This window comes from Balaenoptera ricei, chromosome 18 (genome assembly GCF_028023285.1).
Source record: "Balaenoptera ricei isolate mBalRic1 chromosome 18, mBalRic1.hap2, whole genome shotgun sequence".
NCBI lineage: Eukaryota > Metazoa > Chordata > Mammalia > Artiodactyla > Balaenopteridae > Balaenoptera > Balaenoptera ricei.
In genome coordinates, this window is record NC_082656.1 from 79,233,584 (window position 1) to 79,256,747 (window position 23,164).

At 41.6% G+C, this 23,164-nt stretch overlaps 1 protein-coding gene across 1 annotated transcript in view; it reads right to left on the bottom strand.

Annotated features, from left to right (window-relative positions):
- Nucleotides 1-23,164, bottom strand: part of NALF1 (NALCN channel auxiliary factor 1) — a 593,804-nt gene that overhangs the window by 10,178 nt on the left and 560,462 nt on the right. Inside the window, exon 2 of the mRNA XM_059902846.1 lies at nucleotides 21,208-21,379. Within this exon, the coding sequence (XP_059758829.1) occupies nucleotides 21,208-21,379 (172 nt within the window). The remainder of the gene's footprint in view (nucleotides 1-21,207; nucleotides 21,380-23,164) is intronic.

Below are 23,164 nucleotides of genomic sequence, written 5' to 3' on the forward strand. Positions count from 1 at the left end.
GGCATTACTCATTGCGTCCTAGGGTCCAGTGCTGTGGGAGAAAATTATGACTGTATTTGTTTCCTGTCGATGTTGTAGCAAATTACTACACATAAGTAGCTTGAAACACCACTCTATTATTTACTCACACTTCTGTAGGTCACAATCTAGGAGGGTTGGCTGGTTTCTCTGCTCAGTGTTCGCAAGGCCAAGATCGAGATGCTGGCAGGGCTGAAGTCCTTTTCAGGGTCTCCAGGGGGAAATTCACTTCTAAGCTCATTCAGGTTGCTGGCAGAGTTTGGTTCTTCATGCTTCTAGGACTGAGGTCCTTGCTTGCTGTTGGATGGGGCTGTTCTCAGCTTCTAGAGGCCATCCTCATCCCTTGGCTCCTCCTCCTCCATCTTCAAAGCCCACAGTGACAGTGTGGAGTCTTTCTCATTCTTCTAACCTCTCTGACCTCTCCTTCAGCCCCATCTTAGCTGAATCTTACATTGTGTCTTTATGACTGACTCTGCCTTCTGTGCTTTTCAGAGCCTGTGTGATTAGACGGGACCCACCTAGATGATCCAGGATAATCTCCATATCTCACAACCACAACCTTAATCATAGCTGCAAAGTCCCTTCTGCCATGTAACACATTCACAGGCTCTGGGCATTCGTTCATGGGCCGCTTTTTTGGGGGAAGCCATTATTCAGTCTAACACACTTCACCCTCTGGCTCCCAAAGACTCACATCCATGCCACATGCGAAAACTCTTCATCCTATCCCAAGGTCCCAAGTCTCAATCCAATACAACTCAAAGTGCAGAAATCTCCCCTAAGTCTCATCAGTTCAAAATCCTCAAATTTCATTATCTATATCACCTAAATTAGGTATTGATGTGACTCTAAGCATAATCCATCCCAGGATAAAATTCCTCTCCATCAGCAAAACCAGAAAGTAAGTTATCTGCTCCCAACACACGATGGTGAGACAGGCATAGACTAATAGTTGCAGACATTCTGCTTCAAAAAGGGAGAAGATGGAAGGAAAAGGGGGTCACCAACCCAAATCAACTTTGAAATCTAGCTGCACAAACTCCATCAAGTTTCCAGGCCTGCACATGTTTCTCTGCGATTCTCAGCTCCACCCTCTGGGCTCACATCTCTGTCCCCTAACTCATCTTTCCTTTCTTATGAAAAGTCGCATCTGTGTGCAGCTGAGTAGTTTCACTAGCAAGTTTCCGCCAGTAGAATTTTGAGGGTCCAACAGCCTTCCTTCCCTTCATCCTGTCTCTGTCCCTTTCCGTCCAAGCTGGTAGTGTTTTTGCTAATATAAACTTCTCCATTACTTTGTGAGACTACTATCTATGTCACAAGGGTTTACCCCGTTAGACAAGAAGCTCCCCCACAAATCCTCCCTAGATAATCCCTCCTCTACTTTTGGCTACTGCTCAAAGGGCTGAGGGGAATCCATGAGTCCCACCCTTAATCTCTTCAAAAGCCTTTTGTATAACTTAATATTCTGACCTTCCAAACTTTGTGAGGTCTTAGAATGGTTGTACAGCCATACCCTCAGAAGTTTTGTTTGGTTTTCTCTAGAGTATGCTTTCCTGACCACAATTTTTTTTATCTTTTGCCATCTTGGTAGACTGAGATTTTCCCAAATCATCAAATCTATTTCAGTGGATTCTACCGTTTAATAATTCTTCTCTCAGCGTATCTCTCTCCTTATGCATTTTATTATGAGTAGCAAGAAAAAGCCAGGTCACACCTTAAACATTTGCTTGGAAATCTCAGCCATAGAGCCAACTTCATGACTTAGCATCTCTGCTTTCCAGATAACTGCAGGACGCAATTCTGCTGAGCTTTCTGATACCATTGAAGATGTTTCCAATTTCCATGAACATGTTCCTCATTCCTTTCTGAGCCCCCACTGGCAGGCTTTAACGACCATATTCCTACACCCTGTTCAAGGCAATCTGGGCTTTTTCTATCATGCTCCTCAAAAGTCTTCCAACTTAGGCCAGTGCCTGGTTCCAAAGCCACTTGCACATTTCTAGGTATTTGTTACAGCAACACTCCACTTCTGCGTACCGAAATCTGCGTTCACTTTCTGTTTATAAAAAATTGTCACAGACATCACAGTGGCTTAAAATGGCATACATATATTATCTCACAGTTGTATAGGTTAGAGCCTGGGTTGGTTATGACTAGTGTCAAAGTGAAGTAGAGACATAAGTCAAAACCAACCCAGGCTCTAACCTATAGAACTGTGAGGTAATACATGGATGCCATTTTAAGCCACGATGATGTCTGTGACAATTTTTTATCAGGCTGAAATCAAGGTGTTGGCCTTGATTATCCAAACTGGGTCAGGAGTCTGGCAGAATTTAGTTTCATGTGGCTGTAGCACTGAGCTCCCTGCTTTCTTGCTGGCTGCCAACTGGAGACTCTCAGCCTCCAGAGACCACCTGCATCCCTGGCTCACGGCCCTTTTCTCCATCTTGAAATCTAACAACAGTGGGTTGAGTCCCTCCTACACCTTCCATTTCTGTGATTTCTCCTTCTGCCTCATCTTTCTGGCTGATACTTCTGTATTCCGTGATTACATTGGGTGGACCTAGATAATCCAGGATAATCTCCCTATTTTAAGATCAGCTGATTAGCCGTCTTAATTCCATGTGCAAAGTCCTTTGAGCCACGTAATGTACCATATTCATGGGCATATCAAGAAAGAAGATCATAGGGGCTAAAATCTTGGCTATGACACAGATGTTAATATCCTTCTCATTTCACTGAAGGCTTGGGTTTGTTATCCTCAATGAAATCTCTTCGGATATTTCATATATTTGTTGTTTTCGAAAATTTCAAGAAGATATGTCTACACGTGGTTTCTTCATAGCTTCTTCTGCTGGTCCCTTTCAATCTGACCATGGTTTTCTTCCACTCTGGAGAAATTCCTTCTAGCATTGCTTTGATAATCAATTCCTTTCCCCACTTCCACCTTCATACTCTTTTTGCTTTGTTTTATCCAAAAAACCTCATATGGGGTTGTCCCGGCCCTTCCATATAATGTTTTACTCTCTTGTCACCTTTAGTTGTCAAGTCTCTCCAAGAGGCAGAAGTCTCCTCAGGGTGAGTGAATGGAGATGAAATGGATGAATTGCAGCTCCCCTCCTAACACCCCCAAAAGGCATTACTAAGAAGCCTTCCTCACATCCACCCAGGGAGCTCATTCAATGTCTAGAAAGTCGATCCCTGGATTTTGTGGGCAGACACCACACTGCATAGACAGGAATGGGGATGATCTGTTGGCTCAGATATCTGCTCAGAGCCTTTAATCCATCAGAGAATTTCTGGTCTTTTTGTTCGGCTTTCTCTATGTCCCCCAAACAACCCATGATCATCAAAGGGTCCTATTGGAAGAACGGTTCCCACGTCTGCTGTGGTCTTTTTTCAGAGCCTGCTCTGAAGGCTCTCACAATTCTGGTTGCATTCTAGAGTCCTGCATTTGCCTTTTCTCTTCTGTACATTGTTTATTTAAAAATTTTTTAAAAATTATTTTTGGCTGCGTTGGGTCTTCGTTGCCGCGCGGGCTTTCTCTAGTTGTGGCGAGTGGGGGCTACTCTTCCTTGCAGGGCTTCTCATTGTGGTGGCTTCTCTTGTTGTGGAGCATGGGCTCTAGGCACGTGGGCTTCAGTAGTTGTGGCTCGCAGGCTCAGTAGTTGTGGCTCGCGGGCTCTAGAGCGCAGGCTCAGTAGTTGTGGTGCACGGGCTTAGCTGCTCTGCGGCATGTGGGTCTTCCTGGATCAGGGCTCGAACCCGTGTCCCCTGCATTGGCAGGCGGATTCTCAACCACTGCGCCACCAGGGAAGTCCTCTGTATACTTTTTAAAACAGTCTCCGTTTTCACTGTGTCCCATTTTCTAGGTTCTATAGCTTCTATGAATGTATCCCATTTTGTAGTTTTTACTTCAATTTCAATAAGAGTTAGAGACAGGTGGGAAATAAAAGCCTGCTTCAGCTTGCCACCTTGAACCAGAAGTCACACCCGCACTTAAATGCAATGGTTTACTCATCACCAGGACCATTTTTTGCCATCATGTAAATCCTGAGAGTTGCAAAAAATAGTTTTTGAAATTAGCATTTCACCTTTAACAGCCCTTCATTTTATATTTGCTGCAATAGTGGTTTCACACGCATATAACCTAGGATTTATTTAGAAATAACTTACAAAAAATATAAAATTAGCACTAGTATCCAAATTGTATCCACTTTTTTAAAGGTAAAAATAACATAAGTGACCTGTAGAGATTTTGCTAATTTTCTAGGATTATTTTATCATTGGGCTGGCAAAACAATATAAAATGAGAAGTCAGTCTCAGAAATTTAGAAACAAATTTCCAAATCATATGACCATCTGCAGAAAGAATGACTTAGGAGCATCTATATATTTACAATCTTTATAGTATCTTTTTTAAGCAAGGGCAAATTTTAAGTAATTAAGGTATACATTTGAAATAGATTAGTTTTTTTTTTTTTTTTTTTTTTTTGAGCAGAGTGGTGGCAAATGTATCAGATCCATATGATGAATTTTCAGGCTAACATCACACTGAAATCTAACTACTCCATCTTTTCTCTAAACACCTAGCATTCTGCTTATGTCCCAGAGAACAATAAATATTTGTTTAATGAGGGGAAGGAACCAAGGGATCATGAAGTAATACTCTGAGTTGTAAAAGACTGTGTTAATGCGTTGAATATATTAGCACATGGATATAACACAATAGTAAAATATAAGTACACGTATCAGGAAGAAAAGTGATACAGACTCTCAAGAATGGGCCACACAAGTACCTGCCTATGTAAAGGTCATTCAGAATAGAAAGCTAAGTGCACATTAGATAGAATAGAGATTGTTTTAAAAATGGAAAACCATACGCAATGAAATTAAAATCAAAGGCCCACATTAAAATGGCAAAGAAGTTCTACAAAGAATTCAGTCATTTCTTAAGACCATAAGCTAAATTGAGGGATAAATTAGGCATTCAAAATGTCTAGAAGCTAAGCAGATAATTTCCTCAACGATGGGTCCTAAATTTTTCTAGGATTGTACTAAAAGAACAAAGACTGTCTTCTGCAGTCAGAGAGAATACAGTCTCAACAGAACTAACACATGATGTTAAATATCACATTTTCATGGTTATCTCTCCTAAAATGGTTACAGTGATATTTTTAGTTATGAAAAATTTATTCTAAGAAAATAGGGAAGAAAAAAAATTCATGGATGAAGAAAATATTTGCTCACCAAATATATCATTTAATTTTCCACTCCATTCCTGATGATGCCTTTTAGGGTGGCCTTGATGTAGACTTTATAGGATGGCATGGAGGAAAACCATATCAGTTCCCAGAGGAGTGCAGCTGTTAGCATCTGTACAAACCATGAGAACATTGTAGGGCTCAAGGCAGGGGGTGCTGGTGGGACAGAAAGACTCATGTTCCTCTTCCTATTCTGATAAGTTCCCAAGTATCAGGGACTTGTACCAAGTGCAACTAGTAAAAGTCACTTGAGGAAGGAATAAGAATCTTGACTCCTCTTCCATTCCTGTGAACCAGCCATGGTTGCTAAGTGCTTTCATTTTTCCACTTGGGCTCCTCTCATAGATGGGAAGAGTGTTTATGGGATTTCATGAGGTGAATTTCAAGGATTCAGAGAAATGCGTTGAAGTGTGTCATATGAATCTACATTACAGGAGGATGTGAAAAACTGGATCTCTCACGGATGTTTCCGTGGCTTCATGTTGAGTGCTAGCTAGTTCAGCATTGTTACCCAAGAAGAAAATTGTATGGTCCTCGTTAAGAACATTACCTATTGTGTTCTATTTCTATTTATTTGTGTTATTTTTCTCTGTGAAGTGACACGGTGAGGATCACATACTGTAAATCAGTGTCATGTTTTTGTAGATTACCCAGTCTTTTTTTAATTTGGCAATCTTTAGTAACTATGACTCTGCAAAGGAAATATCCTTAAAAACAGGAAACTACGTAAATAAGTCTGTGGCTGCAGAATCTCAAACCATGACTTGTAATTGAAGAGACAGTTTTGCTAATGCTTTGATCCATCCATGAATGTATTTAGAGTACAAACAACATTTCCTGCTTTTCTTTCTAAAGAGAAAAACAGACTTTCTGTGTAATCACAGAATACATACAAAGCTATCCCAATGTCTGTGTCCTGCCTACACAGACACACATTAATGGCTTCAAGGCATGAAAACACCTCATAAATAGACCCGGACTTCAAAAATATGCTTTTTTAAAATGAGTTAGGGGAAAATTATTTTCCTAATTTGATCACCAGTTTTTGAAACATTAAATGTGAACAAAAGTAGTTGTGATTTTCATCAAAATATTTTTACTCAAAGATAATGCCAAAACTTAACTTGGTAGTACTCCGACTCTAAGGAAAAGCCAATATTCTAGAATCATTTATAGACAAGAAAATTGTCTCAATATGTTAGAGTTGACATTAAACTTAACAAAAAGAATATTAACTAGAATGATTAACTATCTTTATTTGTCAGATGTGAGTTGACAAAGAAGTTTAAAGTAAAAGAGATATAATTATTCTTTTTGGGGCGGGGGAAATAATAGGATTTAACACTCACTTATGACTCTTACTTGAGAGACATAGAACATCTGTTCTTTTATAATAACAAAAGCATATATTCGTTCAATAGTTTTGATATCTACTGGTTTTCTGCTGATTACATTTTTAAAATATATAGAGAAAGACACATATATAGTAAAATGAGAAAATATTAAGATGAGAAAAGATTAGAATGAGAAACTGAGAAAATATGAAGAATAACAAAAATGAGGTTTTGAAGTATGTATCTCTCAGAGGCAAGACAGCACAAATGAATATTCTGAGAAGCCAGGCTCCTTGGGCCCCTTGTTTCCTACAAGAAAACAAAGATGCAAGAAAAGGAAAATGTGCACATGTGATGACAGAAAGAAAGAAAAAAGAAAGAAAGAAAGAAAGAAAGAAAGAAAGGAAGGAAGAAAGGGAGAGAGAAAAAAAGGAAGAAAGAAAAAAGATTATATATTAAATTAAGAATTAGACTTTAGGAGGTGATATAAAAGAGAAAAAAGACCAATGTAAAAAAGTTCAAATACTAGTATTTAGTGACTTGAAACAACAAGGATGTGTAATATTTTGCTTACTCATTATAATACGTATGTCCACAAAGGAATGAGAAATGAGAAGTATAATACACCGCTGGCAAGAATCTATGTCGTTAAAACTTTCTGAGTTTTCGGCAATAAATATCAAAGGCCTAAAGTTTTGCATGCGCTTTTACCTGCCAAGTCCAATTCAATGAGTTTAGGGAAATGAATCAGAAGTGTATGGAAATACTGCAGCACAATGGATGGACCCAGAGGTTATCATACTAAGTGAAATAAGTCAGAAAGAGAAAGACAAATACCATATGATAGCACTTATATGTGAAATCTAAAATATGACACAAATGAACCTATCTACAAAACAAAACCAGACTCACAGAGATCAGACTTGTGGTTGCCAAGGGGGAGGGGGGAGGGAGGGATGGATTGGGAGTTTAGGATTAGCAGATGCAAACAATTATATATAGGATGGATAAACAACAAGGTCCTACGTATCGTACAGGGAACTATATCCAACATCCTGTGATAAACCATAATGGAAAAGAAAATGAAAAAAATATATATGTATAACTGAGTCACTTTGCTGTACAGCAGAAATTAAACACAACATTATAAATCGACTCTACTTCAATAAAATTAAAAAAAAAAGAAATGTATGGAAATAAGTATGCATATATGTTCTTAGTAGAATTTTTTTTTTTTTTTTTTTTTTTTTACATAGCAAAAAAATGAACATGAAAAGAAGTCCGGTAATTAGTAAAACACTCAAGTAATTTACATCATAATCATATACTGTATTATCATGCAAACATTAAATTATGCTATAGGGGCTTCCCTGGTGGCGCAGTGGTTAAGAATCTGCCTCCCCCAGTGGAGGATTACTGGACTGAATGTCAATATTATGACATAGTATGAGTGTGTTTCATGTTTGGTAATTGCAATCATTGTTGCTTTTGTTGTGGTCATCCATGTACAATGCTTGGTGTCAGTCTATTTATCTCTTGTAAAAGTAAAATACAGTGTGTGTGTGTGAAAAAAAAAAAAAAAAAGACTCTGCCTCCCAGTGCAGGGGATATGGGTTCGAGCCTTGGTCTGGGAAGATCCCACATGCCGCGGAGCAACTAAGCCCGTGAGCCACAACTACTGGGCCTGCGCATCTGGATCCTGTGCTCCGCAACGGGAGAGGTCGCGATAGTGAGAGGCCCGCGCACCACGATGAAGAGTGGCCCCCACTCGCCGCAACTGGAGAAAGCCCTCGCACAGAAACGAAGACCCAACACAGCCAAAAATAAATAAATAAATAAAAATTAAAAAAAAAAAAAAAGATGGGCAGAATGGATGGAATAACCAGATGCCTACTCTTTATAAAAAAAAAAAAATTATGCTATAGAAGCATATTTAATCATTCAAACTATTCATGGTATAAAATGTTGTTTTCCTATTGGTGGTAGATGATGGATTTTCTTATATTCTTTTTGCTGATGGACACTTACTAAATGTTTTTTTTTTTTTTCTTTTGGAGTCTTAGTTGAGGCATGCGGGATCTTTCGTTGTGGCACGGGCTCTTTGCTGTGGCTTGCAGGCTTCTCTCTAGCTGTGGCGTGCGGGCTTCAGGGCACATGGGCTCAGTAGTTGTGGTGCGCGGCCTTAGTTGTCCCAAGGCATGTGGGATCTTAGTTCCCCGACCAGGAATCCAACCCACGTCCCCTGTACTGGCAGGCGGATTCTTTACCACTGGACCACCAGGGAAGTCCTGACACTTACTGAATGTTTTCAAATAATTAAGCATGCATTTTCTAGTATAAATATAATAACAGATATTACTTTACAGAAAGGTTGTTGTGAGTTTTTAAGATATTTGATGAAAATGCTTAGATTTTCAAAGAGACGCCATCTTTTCTCTAATCTATTGGCGCTACAGGAACAGTAAGCCCAGCGTTTCTGATGAGGCTATCCCGGCCCTCCCTGGGCACTTAACCAGCAGAGGCTGGCTGGGAAAGGCACGCAGGCTTCCTTGGTCTCTTTGGTGAGGGGGCATCTATGCGGTGGGCAGCTGTTGTTTAGTTCAGGGAACATCCGTGACCCCTCTGGGAACAGCACCCAGATTTTATTTTGGGGAAAAGGCTTCCTGCACTCCACGGATGTGGTGCAGGTGAGGCTGGGCCAGCCCCTCCCACATGCAGGAGGCCTGGGACTTGCCTTATTGACCTGGACGTTCCATCTCCCTGGCTACAGGGATTGCTCAAGTGTGGACACGTGACTTGAGCCACACGACTGGACTCCAAGGCTGGACTTCAGCAAAAATTATGGGAATGCGGTGATCTCTTCCTGCTGCGGTTCCCAAACTGAGAGGTTATAAATCTGTAGCTGCTGGTGAAATCAACTAACAAAGAGAAAAACAGAGCTCAGAGGTGGGGTCGGGGAGCCAAAGCTCGACTTGGAGCTTTGACAGAGCTCGAGAGAGTTATTCTCTACATGGAATCTCTCCTGTATCTCTATGCTTCAGTATATCTCTTTATGTCAGCATATTTCTACCACCTATCTATCTATCTATCTAATGAACAACATCTTCCCTGTTTATTTCTGGACGATGAATTCCCTCTTTGCTTCAGTCAGTTCCAGTGGGGTTTCTGCACTTGCAGGACGCCTTACCGACACACATACTCTCCTCATGGAGACACTGTGAAGCTTTAATGAGACGGTGGATCTTAGGTGCTTGGCTGAATGTCTTATGCTAAGTGCTCATAATTAGTAGACAGTAATAATGCTGGGAGTGGTTATAACAATGACAGTGACATACATACACAGTAAGGTAGCCTGGAAGCTAGGGATGAAATCTTCATCATGGATCTTACCCTTGTTTGGGAAATCATCTGCTTAAACCTGGGAAAACATAGTTTCTCTGTATTCCCTTTGCACATCTGTAAATCTGTGATAATTACACTCTCTATACTTACATCTCAGAGAAGTTATGGAGATAAGTGAATGGTTCCCTTCCTCTTTGATATTTTGTTAATACATTACAGGCAACACCTCCAGTCTAGTATTATTCAATTTGTTTACTTCCGCAGATAAACTTGTGTTTCTCAGGTTATGAACCACATCTATTAATCCTCTTTCTATCACCATCATCTAGCCCAATAGCTGGTACATGATAGATGCAGGAGGGCAAAATGATTCCCCCCCCCAGAAGATGTTACATCCTAATCCCCAGAACCTATGAATATCTTGTAATGTGGCAAAAAGGAATTGAGGATGCAGAGGGAATTAAGGTTGCTAATCAGTTGACAAAATAGGAAGTTTACCAAGTGAGACTAATCTCATCACACGAGATCTTAAAAAGGGAGAGAGGTTGAGTCCAGCGGGTAAGAGAGATGTGACGTGTGAATAACTTGCTTCTCCACTGCTGACTTTGAACTTGGGGCAGTAGGACCACAAGCCAAGGAACGTGGGTGGCCTCAAGAGGCTGGGCACTCTCCTTGGTGGACGGCCAGCAAGGGAACAGGGACCTTGGTCCTACAATAGTGAGGAGCTGAATTCTGCCAACGGTCTGAATAATCAGGAACCAGGTCTTCTCCTAGAGGTTCCAGGAGAAACTTTGATTTCAGCCCAGTGAGATCCAACTTCTGACCTACAGAACTGTGAGATAACATATCTGTGCTGTTTTGAGCCACTAAGTTTGTGGCACTTTGTTAAGGCAGCAACAGAAAACTGATGCAATGAGTCTTGTGCAAATTTATGTTGAATGAGTGAAAATGCAAGAGAAAATACTTAGGGCGGAACAGAACACACTTCTTAGGAAGTAAAATGTGGAGGAGAGAATATAATTTCCTATACATCTACCACATTTCTCCGCAGACGTTTCTCTCTAGCATAGCAAGCGTTCTACAATAAAAGTAGGAAGAGCTTATGACCCTCTGGAGTCAAGCTTGTAATGAGAAGATCACGACGGAGAGAAGGTTGGCTACTCCAGTTGCAAAATAAATTCTGGTGAAAAGGGAGAAAACAGAAGAGCAGTGAACCGTGCCAAGTCAGGGAGCCAGATGCCTTGGCTTCTACTGATGGCTTCAGTGTGAACTCGGGGAAGAGACTTGGCTTCTCTATTCTTCAGTTTTCTTTTCTGCTGGATTTAACCACTGAGCTATCATGTGGGACGAATATGACTGAGGAAAGCCCGTGCCTGCTTCCTCACTTGTGCAGACTTTTCTAGGTGATCACTGAATCCACTAACAGTCCCGACCTCAATCCTCTTTACGGTCCAGACCCAACCGTGCACGGAGCCAACGGGAAATCCAGCCTCAAGAGCTGGACAACAGCTCACGTCCTTTCAGCTCTAAACCTCCGTGACTTTACATATGGCGTTTCCCTAATTATACGTTCACGTTTGCTTCTTTTGTGCTAATTGATGGAGCTCGTGATTTTTAATACATTTCATGCTTTTCCTGATGCTCCATGCATTTAAATTTTATCTCTTTGTGGAAAGAATAATAGAAGCGAACAGGGATATAAACCAGTCTTCTTGTAAGGATTAAGATTTGGAATTTGAAAGCTGTCCACAAATCTCATGAAACTGTTATATAAAATTATATAAAATTATATAAAATTATATAAAATCATGAGTCTGCATTTCCTTCTGACAAGAGTAGGCTGGAAATGATGCGAACAAACACATCCCAAATGGAAGACAATTTATCTCGAGGTGGAAAGTTTATTTAGCTAGGTTCTCCCCCCACCCCGCTTTTCATTAGGATTTATTTTTTAGAGCAGATTTAGGTTTACAGCAATGTTGAGCACAAAGTGTAGAGTGATTAGATTTTCCAAAAGAAAAATTCACTAACTGCAATTTCATGACATGAAAAGTTTGCAGATTCAGGTTTCAAATCTTCTAATCATGAAGCCATGAAAGGGTGGACACAGTACACACAACAGCTTTGCAAAGAGAATGTGGTTCTAAATTCCTTCAAAAGGAGATTTGTGAAATTCATGAAAATCATTTTATTTTACAATTTAAACCGATCCGTTCTGGTTAATACTCTTTCTTCTTCATCATTACTCTCTCTGCATAATTATTATCCTCTAACTCCTCTTGGCTGAGTTCTCTCTGTGCCTTTATAATTCCTTTTTATTGCTTCCTCTCCTCTAATCCTCTAGAACTTTTGAAGTACGCAAAATCTGTCTTCATAGAAGGGTTAGACATTATTCTCTTCTTGAACAAACAATACTGAATGTATCTGTTCTATTCCAAAATTGCCAGGCAGAGCTCAGAGCCGCCCTAACAAAGTCCCACAGACTGGGCAGCTTAAAAACAGTACTTTATGGTCTCACAGTTTTGGAGGACGACAGTCTGAGGTCAGAGCGTTGGCAGGGGTGTAGGTGATGGAATTCTCCCTGTGTTTCTCCCCATTGTGTTCCCTGCGGGTATGTCTGTGGGTACGAATGTCCCCTTGTTATAAGTACACTTCTGTGAGATGAATTGAGATGTTAGAGCCCTAACTTCCTGCACCTCAATGTGACCGTATTTGGAGACGGGACCTTTAAAGAGATGACAGAGTTAAAATGAGGTCTTTAGAGTGACCCCTAATTCAATGAGATTCCTTATGAAAAGAGGAAATTTGGACACCCAGGAAGACCCCTGGGTGCACACACAAAGGGAAGACCTTGTGAAGACACAGTAAGAAGGTGGCCCAAGGAGAGAGGCCTTTGGAGAAACGAAACCTGCCAACACCTTGACCTTGGACTTCTGGCCTCCAGGACTGTGGGATAATACATTTCTGTTGTTTAAACCACCCTGTCTGTGGCATCTTGTTACACGGCAACCCTAGCAGATGGTCAGCACTGGATTAGGGCCCATCCTGATGACCTCACTTTAACCTGATTACCTCCATAAAGACCCTATTTTCATATACGGTCACATTCTGAGATACTGCGGGTTAGGACTTGAATTGGGGGGCAGGGGGCAATTTAACCTTGACGCTCAGTTTGGGGGGCCCACTTAAAATGTAAATTCCATAAGTGAGGTGTCACGTCGTTCATCAGGCTTAAAGTCCTAGCATCCCAGGTGAGTAAGCAACGTGCATGATGAGGACTGAACAGCATTCCACCTGAGTCTTTATCTTGCCTGTGACAGGAGGATGGAACGTGAGGGACAAAATGGCTTTCAAAGGAGATACTGATATTCTCTCTGACTCCAACAGGGGGACATGTTGTTAAAGTGCATCCACCTGTCAGCCCCCTTTCTGGAATCGTCAGAATAACGCCGGCAGACGGAGGCAGGCAGGAGGCAGCTGGTGGCCCTGCAGGGTACAACCTTCACCCCCTGGCTTCCTTGGGCTTCTCCCCACCTTGGATGGCCCCTTCTTCCTCATAACAGGGCCCACCACAGATCGTTCCCCATTAATTAATTCATTCAAAATTTGTTTATTGAGCACAAACTGTGTCAAACACCTTTCTGGGCACCGGGCATACAGCCATAAACAACGTACATGTTCAGATAAATCTCCCAAAGCAGGAAGAGAATGCTTCAGGATATGAAAATTATTTCCAGAGAAAATTTAAAAAATTATTTTGAACAATGACTGCGTCACAGACATAAAAACTGACCTCCTACATCTTACTAATTTGAAGACAACTTCACATTGAACCCAAAGAGTAAACATTATAATGATCTGATACATTAGAAATTATGACTAACAATAATCATCTCATCTGGTAAAGTCAAGCCGAACCACCAAAAAGACAAGATTTCAAAATTGAGACAAATTGGTTCACTTTCCATTTTTAAAATGTATCGAATGCATTATTTCCTTATGGGACTCAAACCTACTGAACACAATGCAGAAGGTCATTTAGACGCACAATTATTTAGGCAAACGTTTTAGAGACCTTGAGTCCTTGTCTTTACCCTTCATAGTAATATATTTGTAGGTTTGCATGTGTGCAGTCTAAAAAACTTGTTCACTCATCTGACTGAAAAAACCAGCTATCTAAGCACAAAATCTTCCAGAGAACTGTGCCAGACACTTCTCCTTTCTTTAAGCAGAAAGAATGCCCCAGGTAGAAAATATGTGTGATGTTTATTTTTAACATAATATGTGATGTTGTGAAATCAGGACGTGTGTGTTGAACTACTGGAAACGGCATTGCATACACCACAAGCTGTGTCCCACCTTCTCTTTCCCTACGGGGGGACCTTCTCCAGCTGGACAGCAGAAAGGAGACATTTGCTTACAGGTTAATTTCAGGACGGACCGAATGGCCACTTCCCGCTCCAGCAGTGATACAGACACTGGACTAATATATAGCCAGGAAATGTGGGTCTATCCTGGTTTCTGCAATAATAGGTTGCAGGGGGTCAGCTCTCTTTAATCCTGTATAAAAGCAACATCAGACTAGATGACGTCTATAATTCAGGCTTGTTCTCCAATTGACTGAATCTATAATCACGTGAGATCACTGCAATGTCCAAAGCAGCTCGGTACCCACAACAGCTACAGGGTGGGGATAAACACTTCACAGAGAGGCTTGATTGCAGAGATGTTTAACTGCAGATGAAGTTAGTAAACGCCTTCGCTGAATAAGGCTTCGCCTGTTCTAGGAGATCCCTCTTTGTGCAGAGTTACCCTTCCAAAACCGAATTCCAGAACTGAAATTCTTCCTTTATCTTACTACTCTGCTGCCATGTCAGTCATAAACAGCTCTGAGTCTTGTCAGTCACGAAGCTTTCTGGGGATGATGTGAATCTCTGCAGAACGATGTGTATTTCACCCTCCTCCTTGCTCTAGGGAAGCTCTCTAAATGTTTTCATTCAACCTCCATCTGAGCACAGACCAACCAACTCATTGCCCAAGATGCCCTGCCCTGGTCCTGTCGGAGCAGCATTCAATAGTTCTGGCTTCAGTAAAGGATAGTCGTCCATCCTAGGGAGTTCAGAGGTCAAAACATACCGGCCAGGCCAGTAAGTTACGCTGCTGCTACAGATTACCAGGCAATTGTGAGATGATGTCACTAGGATCCTCTCCAGGTGGCATCAAGGAGGACAGCTTTCTGCTCAATGCACCTGCAGTGCCCACTTACCTGGGAACAGGCCAGGAAGTGGCTGCAGGCTCCGCCCTTCCTGGCTCCAGAAGCAGCAAGCTTGGGGCTCCCTGTCGTAGAGACTGGACACACCTCGGGGCTGATTCAACTCCACGCCATGCAAAAGCTCCAGGCATGGTTTCCTCAACTCTCCCTGGTCTAATCCCTTTCATTTCTCCTCTTAGATCAGGGAAGGTAGAGAGAGAAAATGCAGAGTACAACGTGGACTATGTTAGAACTTCTCCAAGGTTTGTCTAGGTGTGCAGGCTTGGGAGGGTATGGTCAGTTTTATCAGCACACCTGGAGGTAGATGAGTTTATCACCAGTCCTTCCTGGCTCTCCAGCGAGGGTCATGCAGGGGGACCTGGAGCGAGATGCCAGCCTCCATCAACACAGACAAGGATGGACTCTTCATTGTCTGGAGCTGGGGTGCTTTGCCCTCATTCTGGACCAAGGGGCGTCCATCTGACTCAGGTTCTGCCTGGACCAAGGGGCGCCCATCTGACTCAGACTCTGCCTGGACCAAGGGGCGCCCATCTGACTCAGACTCTGCCCTCAACACCCAGGAGGGCTGAGTGTGCCGGAGACCCAGACCCATCAGCCACTTGCAGAGATGAGGAAACGGAAACCCAGCGGGTACGGCTTTCCAAAATTCATAGCTATGGGCAGAATCCACCAACCTCATTTCTACTCCGGGGCTCTTTCCCTGCATTAGTCCCCTCGCTCAAGGCCAACTTGAACTGTTGGGGAAGCACACGGAGGTGGACGTCGGAGAAGATGATCTTAAGTACGAGGACCTGAATGCAGGTCTAACTACATGAATTTAATAAGCCTCCAAGAGTGCAGTGTTTTAATGGAGGACGATGTCCCAAACACATGAAGTTACTACATGCTACTGAAGTGCTTAAAAATAACTTATTTTCATATTTATTATTTATTCTGATCATACTATCTTCCTTCACATTTCTCTTTTGGTCTAAATTTATATATATACATATATATTTATATAAAGATTTTGTATCTATATGAAGATTCTGTATCTATATATTTTGTAGATTTATATATATATATGTTATATATATATAAAGACTTTGTATGACATCACATGGTGCTATAACTAGCTGGTATTTCATTATTCCTTTTTCAGAAAAAAAAGACCCTTGAGTTTTAGAAAATAATCAAACGTATTCACACACTAGAGAAGGTACGGAGATTAAAGATATCATAGACCTCCAAATTAAAATCTATAGGGAACAGATTTTTCTACTGAAATACTACTTTGGTGAGAAAATCTTTTACGTAATCTTTCTAAAAATCTTCATCAACCCCCCCGACGTGTCAGAATACAATTTAGGGAATGTTTTTTCACAGTTGTCAACTCTCTCCTGTGAATGACACGCAACATTAAAAAATTCCTTTCTGACTCGATCAATATGCATATCCAAGTATTTTCCCCCATCTTTTTCTCTCAAAGGATTATTAATAACGACTTTCCTTGCCTGCGGGAAATAAACCGCTTTAGGTCCCCTGCAGACGCAGAGCCGCGCCACCAGGGGGCGCCCGTCCTCCATCACTTCATTATCAGACCTGTCACCCTAACGAGCAACAGCCCGCCGTGTTTTCCCAGGAGGCGGAAATATAACCTCATCCTTGTCACAGCTAAAAAATGAAATGCAGAATTTACACAGAATTCTCAAAATGTTTTATCTCCAGTGTCAGTAACCCCCAGCAGATCTACTTTTACTTTTTTTTTTCTTTCAATAATTCACCTATGAAAAAATACAGCAGCAAATCATGTAGGGTCTCTCTTATCCATCAATCAAGTGGCAATTTTCGTAATGTACGTTACCATAGCACCCGCAGCCTGAGATGCTCTGCTACTTCTGTGTTGTTAGTGTTGGCTCACCATTCCAGGTAAGCAATCAAGGATTTCTCGAGGGGATTCTAGAAGAATGCGAGGGAGTGTGCAGGGGGGAAACCCGCGTAATTATCACGATGATGGGTTGACAGCCTAGAACCCACGAACGACTCCACCCCGTCACTTTGAAGACGAAGAAACAGTTTCTAAAATAGCAGAGTATTGTGTGAACCCAGCTTGAGAACAGAACCCACCTTGAAAAGTTTTAACTCAATAAAGCCTGACATCCAATGACGGGCTTCACCCTGACAGCACCTTGGAATTTCTCCCTAATTAATTTCTCAAACACCCCTTCAGCGACGCGTCAGTTTTATCCTCTAACAGAAAAACCAAGAGAGAGCTCAGGCGAAGTGTCCTTCCTTCATCACCTAAAACAGAAGCAGAACTTAACAACAGGAGGAGGCTATTCTCTCCCTAGTTTTGTGGTTAGAACATCTGTCCTTCACCTTCAGTAACAGCCTCAGTCAAAGACATTGTACAGTCATGGACATGCATTCTCAGATATTTCATTTTTTAAAAACAAGCTACCGGCTTGCTAAGGATCATAGCAGCAGATGACCAAAATATAGGCACGTAAAACACTCCCATGTAGGACATGGGTAAGTAATATAAGCCTCATAAAGAAATGATGCAATAAGGTTGCATCTAATAACTTACCAAAATTTTAAATAGCTCCTGATTATTTAAAGGAATTTTGTCTGTTCTGAACCCTCTGACTGGTTCCCTGATCCCAAGGACTGAGATGTACTTTTGTCGATGGATGACAGGAATTCTAAACATCAGTATATTCCTAATAAAAGCCCAGATGACAGGAGGAGCTGGAGTCCTGTAATCCCAGTCTCTAAAAGACTGGATGATGCAGACGACGCTAGGAGAAAAAGCCGTAATCACACCACTGGTTTGTCACCATGGAGAAGCACCTTGAACAAAACTGACCCTCACTTGGACAGCATCTGCCAGCGAGCCTTTTGCAGTCACGTGCTCACTGAGTACTTTTCTGAGATTGATTTTTAGAGGGCATCTCTTTCCTTCTGGAAGCTTCTGAATTGGATGTATTTCCATTAGTAGGGAGACCATTATTAAAGGAATCTGAAGGAACCTCCGTCTATTCCTTCAACTCTTGATGATAAATGATTATATTTTTCAGCATATAGAATGGCAATAAAACCATTTATTAGTTTTTTAAAAAAGAGGAATTACTGGAGGCAAGGTGAAGACCAACCTACTTGGTGAATTCCTTTTAGTGAAATTGGGTTTAGTGATTGTCATTTACTCATTTCATTGAGGGGGGAGTCCAGCAGATGTGCTGTACTGTGTGAGCTGAAACGTGGCTATGAGCCTGCTTCCCAGTGGGCCTCAGGTCATGTGCAGCCAACCGGGGAACTAGGAAAAATACTCCCATTTCTCGACTAGACTTAGTCTCATTCTGAGTAGAGAAGACGCTTCAATCAAAATGCATAAAAGGTGTGTGAGATGACTCAACATTTACTCCAAGTTTACCTGAAAGGTGAGTTCTTTGGATCTTCACGTCTATCTGTAAGATGTGAACCTTCAAAGACTGTGTGACAATGTTTGGGAACAAATGTTTTATATGTAAAAGTCTTACTAGTTTCCCTACAAATGTGAGGCCACTGGGCTCCTGGGCAGGGTTTCACCAGTGGCCCTGGGAGCTCACTTCTTCCCAGAAGGAAATGTTCTGGGGGCCCTGGTGTCTGGGACCCTCATCAGTAGTGACATGACAGCAAGCGATTCCCACCTGCAGAAATCTCTCCTGTTCAGGTCCAGCAGCAAAACTCAAGGGACCTCTGTGACCCAAGGTGGATAAAGGATGGCTGCTAGTGACCAAGACACAGAAGAATTCTTCCAGGAAGCCTGGGTCACAGCTTAGAAAAGAGGATCAATCTGAAAATTAGTACCGTTTTTTTGTCAAAAATTTTCACAGCACTCAGGGACCAAATGCCTTCCTAATTTATTCTGCACATTTTTGAGAAGTAAGAAAAAGAACATAGGCCCAGCTGACAGTGGGGAAAGAAGAGTCAGATTCCCAAATATTCAGTGATGAGATTCTCCCAGAAAGCTTCTAATTTTGGTGGCATTTTCCCCTGGATCCGACAAATGACAAATCTCTCTTTTCCTGTTTGTTTTCCTGAATGATGTAGATGAAAAAATCTGACTTTGAAAGACTCAAAGGCAATTATAAGACAGACTTTCTGCACATGTGCGAAAAGAGATTAATTTCCATGTTTAGCTTTCTGATGGCCTTGAAAGTGTATAGGGAAGGCGATGAACATTCAATCCTGTATTTCAGATTCAAACATACAGACAAGAGACAGGAAGCAGGAGGAGATAAAGACAGATGCCTCTCCCTTCACCTGAGGTTCTTTTCTGCTCTGAGAATCTACTGAAGCTGCTGACCTTCTCTAGGAAAAAAGCTACATGCATGAGAATGAACAAGAATACAACCTTTCCATAAAATTCCAGAAGTTTCTCAGAAGTCCTAAAATCACGGACACCTCATTGACCCTTAAGTCAAGAGATGAAGACCTTATCTTGATGACCATTTATTCAAGTTTTGTGTGGAAGACAAATAAATGAATAGCCTGTGACTGGTGAATTTTGGCTCAGATTCAAAGGAAGAAGGTGTTAATATCTTCCTTTCTTCCTTCCTTTCTTCCTTCCTTCCCTCTTCCTTCCTTTTTTCTCTCTCTCTCTTCGTCTTCCCAGTAGAGAGGAACTATATGAAAAATGATCTCAGCATCAAATCAGTGGAATAACAAAAATAATTGGTAAATCACTTTACATTCCACAAATCGCTTCCTTACGTACAATGGCTCTTGCCTTTGGATGACGTATCTCGTGCCGCTTCTCTATCTGTACTCCTCTCTGCAGACATGCCTGAGGGGTATGGCTATCACTAATGTACTAACGAGAAGATGGTGGCTCGGAGAGAATGCATTAATAGAAATAGGAGGAAAGCCCATGTCTCTTAACCTTCATCCAGATATTCTTCCCATAAGTTTGGGCAGCATAAAAGTCATCCAGTGTGTAGGCAGGCTTTTAGGGGAGAGCTTCGCTGGACAGTCTCTTGATAGCGCATCACTTAGAACAGTATGGGTTATGGATAGGCATGGAGATAAGTGCTCTAGAAAGAATCTGATAAATTCTCATGTTGAACATCTCAATATGTCACTCTGCTTAGAAGGGTCTCACAAAGTTTATTATAAGAAGAGGGGTTTTCACGTTTCTTCGTACATATGATGGTGTCTTATCCTTAAAACTTGAAAACGAAACATGCTACAACTCAAGCCATCCAGTTACAAGGACACGTAGCACGTTTTTACTGAGAGACTGTGGAACAACAACTCTGATTATCACATCACTGCGGCAAAGTGGATTGTTCTCACTTGTCTACTCAGCATTTATTTTTAAAAAGCAATCTACTCTTATCCTTTGCATCTTATTCTATGTCTAAATTGTGTAACACTTATAAATATCCAGAAATTGAATGCTGCTATTGGTGTTTTGCCCAGTCTGAGTCATTTGGTGAAAGGAGTAAACAATTTAACCGGACTCTAAGACACATACACACACACGAGTAACTTAAATGGGCATTTCTTTATACCCTCGATACTTATTTAAGATAAAGTAACATAACACTTCTCAGAAAATAGATTTGGGACCTAAACTTGTTACCAATTTGAAGAAGAAACAGAATTTTACCGCCTTATCACGTCATCTGTTCTTAGGTTAATACAAAGATAAGGCAGGTAGAACCCAACCGACTCTAAGTCAAATTTAAGCAAATCCAAAGATTGCTGACGTTTTTCCATTTTATCCTTTTACAAACTTAATGATGGTGGTCATAGGTAGATGACACATCACGTGGCAACATCTCCAAATCAGCTTCGGGGTCCTTTCAGGGCTTCTGTGAAGGAAAGCATGGAATAGTCCCAGCCGAATCTTCAGGGTTACATCGGTGGAAGGAAACCCCCAACCAAACAAACACCGCGTAAGAAGCAAATCCACCACGAGAGGCTGGGTGCCCACACCTGCCCTGCACTGTACCTGTACAGATGAAACTGGAGAGTCCCCCGTAGATGACTTCATCATTGTCGGGCAATATGAACGGACACCTCGTCTGAACCTCCAAACAGTATTGCTTGCAAGGAATTGTCTTTCTGCAGTTCAGCTGTGCGACTTCAAAATACTGGGAACACAGCCAGGCTTTGTAGACAATCTGAAAAAGAGAAGAATCAAAAATAGGGCGGGATGACAACAGTTCTGACTAATAAAGGACATGCTGTACTGGGAGAAGCATGTTAGGGTTTCAAGCGGATCATAAGAAAACTCACACTTGGAGAAAGCGTATTCACACAAGGCCAGCTGCAAGTGACGTCTTGGCAACAGAGCAAAACATGTTTTGATTGAGCCCCTAAGAGAATGCAAAAGGTAATGTGGCGTTTGAGGGGATGTAACTCATGTGAAAAACAGTGGAGTTAAGCCGGGCCTGAAGTTTGTAAAATCCAGTGATATACAAGAAAGGAAATAACTGTGGATCCACCGTGGTTATTTACTGCAGGGTACGAGGTGAGCCCTGCAGACACCGGCTATTCCCCCCAAGGGCACTAGATGGCGCTAGGCCCCCTACAAAGATGCCGCCGCGGGCTGTGCAGAGGCGGCTGGTTAGAGCTTGAACTCCAGGGCGCAGAACAAGCAGCGGCGGGCATTTAAATTGATGACTCACATCAAATGCATTAAATATCTCATCGTCCGAAAGCCGGGAAACACCCAGCCTAAATCAGACACTTTATGTCGTGGTGTGGTGAGGAGCACGAGGAAGGAAACCTCATCAGAGCCGCAACTTGGACCTTTAGATACCGTGATCCACGTCAATATTCGATAAGTATTTGCTTAATTTAATAAAATGTGAAAGGACTATGCCTTCACCTAGCTCTTTGTTTTTGATAGGTATTTAGGAAAGTAGATATTGAAAAAATGCCTTTTTCTAATATAAGGGAACAAGTTGAAACTAGGCCCAAATAAAACAATGGCAAAGTATCCACCATACAGTTGGCTGTGACTCAGGTATTTCCCAGACCCTTGGCTCTGATGTCTTCTGTTTACCTGTTTCTAAGGTTAATACTAGCCTGGTAAGATTCTGTCGCCTATGTTCTGCCTGGAAAAGTGGATGGTGTACCGTTAAATGTACGCTAAGAGATCATAAATACCTGACAATAATAGCAAGAGTAATAGCGAGTATTTATCAATTTCACACTCTGTTCTAAGCAAGTTACATACATTTTTTCCCATGTAATTCTTAGCACACGCATAGAAGGTAACTATTGGTCACACTTTGCACACAGATAATAATTAGCAATGGAAGTAAGTGGACAACCTAGAATTCAAGCAGAATCTAGATAACTCTTGCCAATATCCTGTGAGGAGGATTCTTGTGTCAGGAAAGGGAGAGAAAGAAACAGCTCTGAGATACTTTCCAATGCCGCCCTTTTATTTTTGAGGGAGGGAGGTTGAGAAAGTTAGATGTTTTGTGGTGGCACAAAACCAAAGAAACAAGACGATTAGTTTTTAAAAGCCCTAAAGGATTTTCAGACAAAAGCACATGATGACAAATAAATACACTTGTCTTCTTTCATGAGAACTCCGTAGTATAAGGAAGACCAGAAATCTTTTTTATAATGGCTTAGCCTTCTCCTATGGAGAGACATATTAAGTCATCACTTTTCTAGGTGTCACTGAATAGTATAAATGATTATCTGACGCTAAACAATAATTTTGGGAGGGAACAAAAATAGGTTTAAGGTCTCTGATGATAAATTACTGGTTAACTACGCTTACCCCCATCTCTCCTGGAGGGCTTGTACTTTCCTCTCTCTGTGGAAGTTACGTTTGCCAGGTAACTATGCTCGTGAAGGACGTCTCACCCCACCCCTGCTCTGCTCCTGCCCCTTGGAAATCACTGCTGACTGTACAACAAATTGTTTGACAGCTGCCCATCCTACAG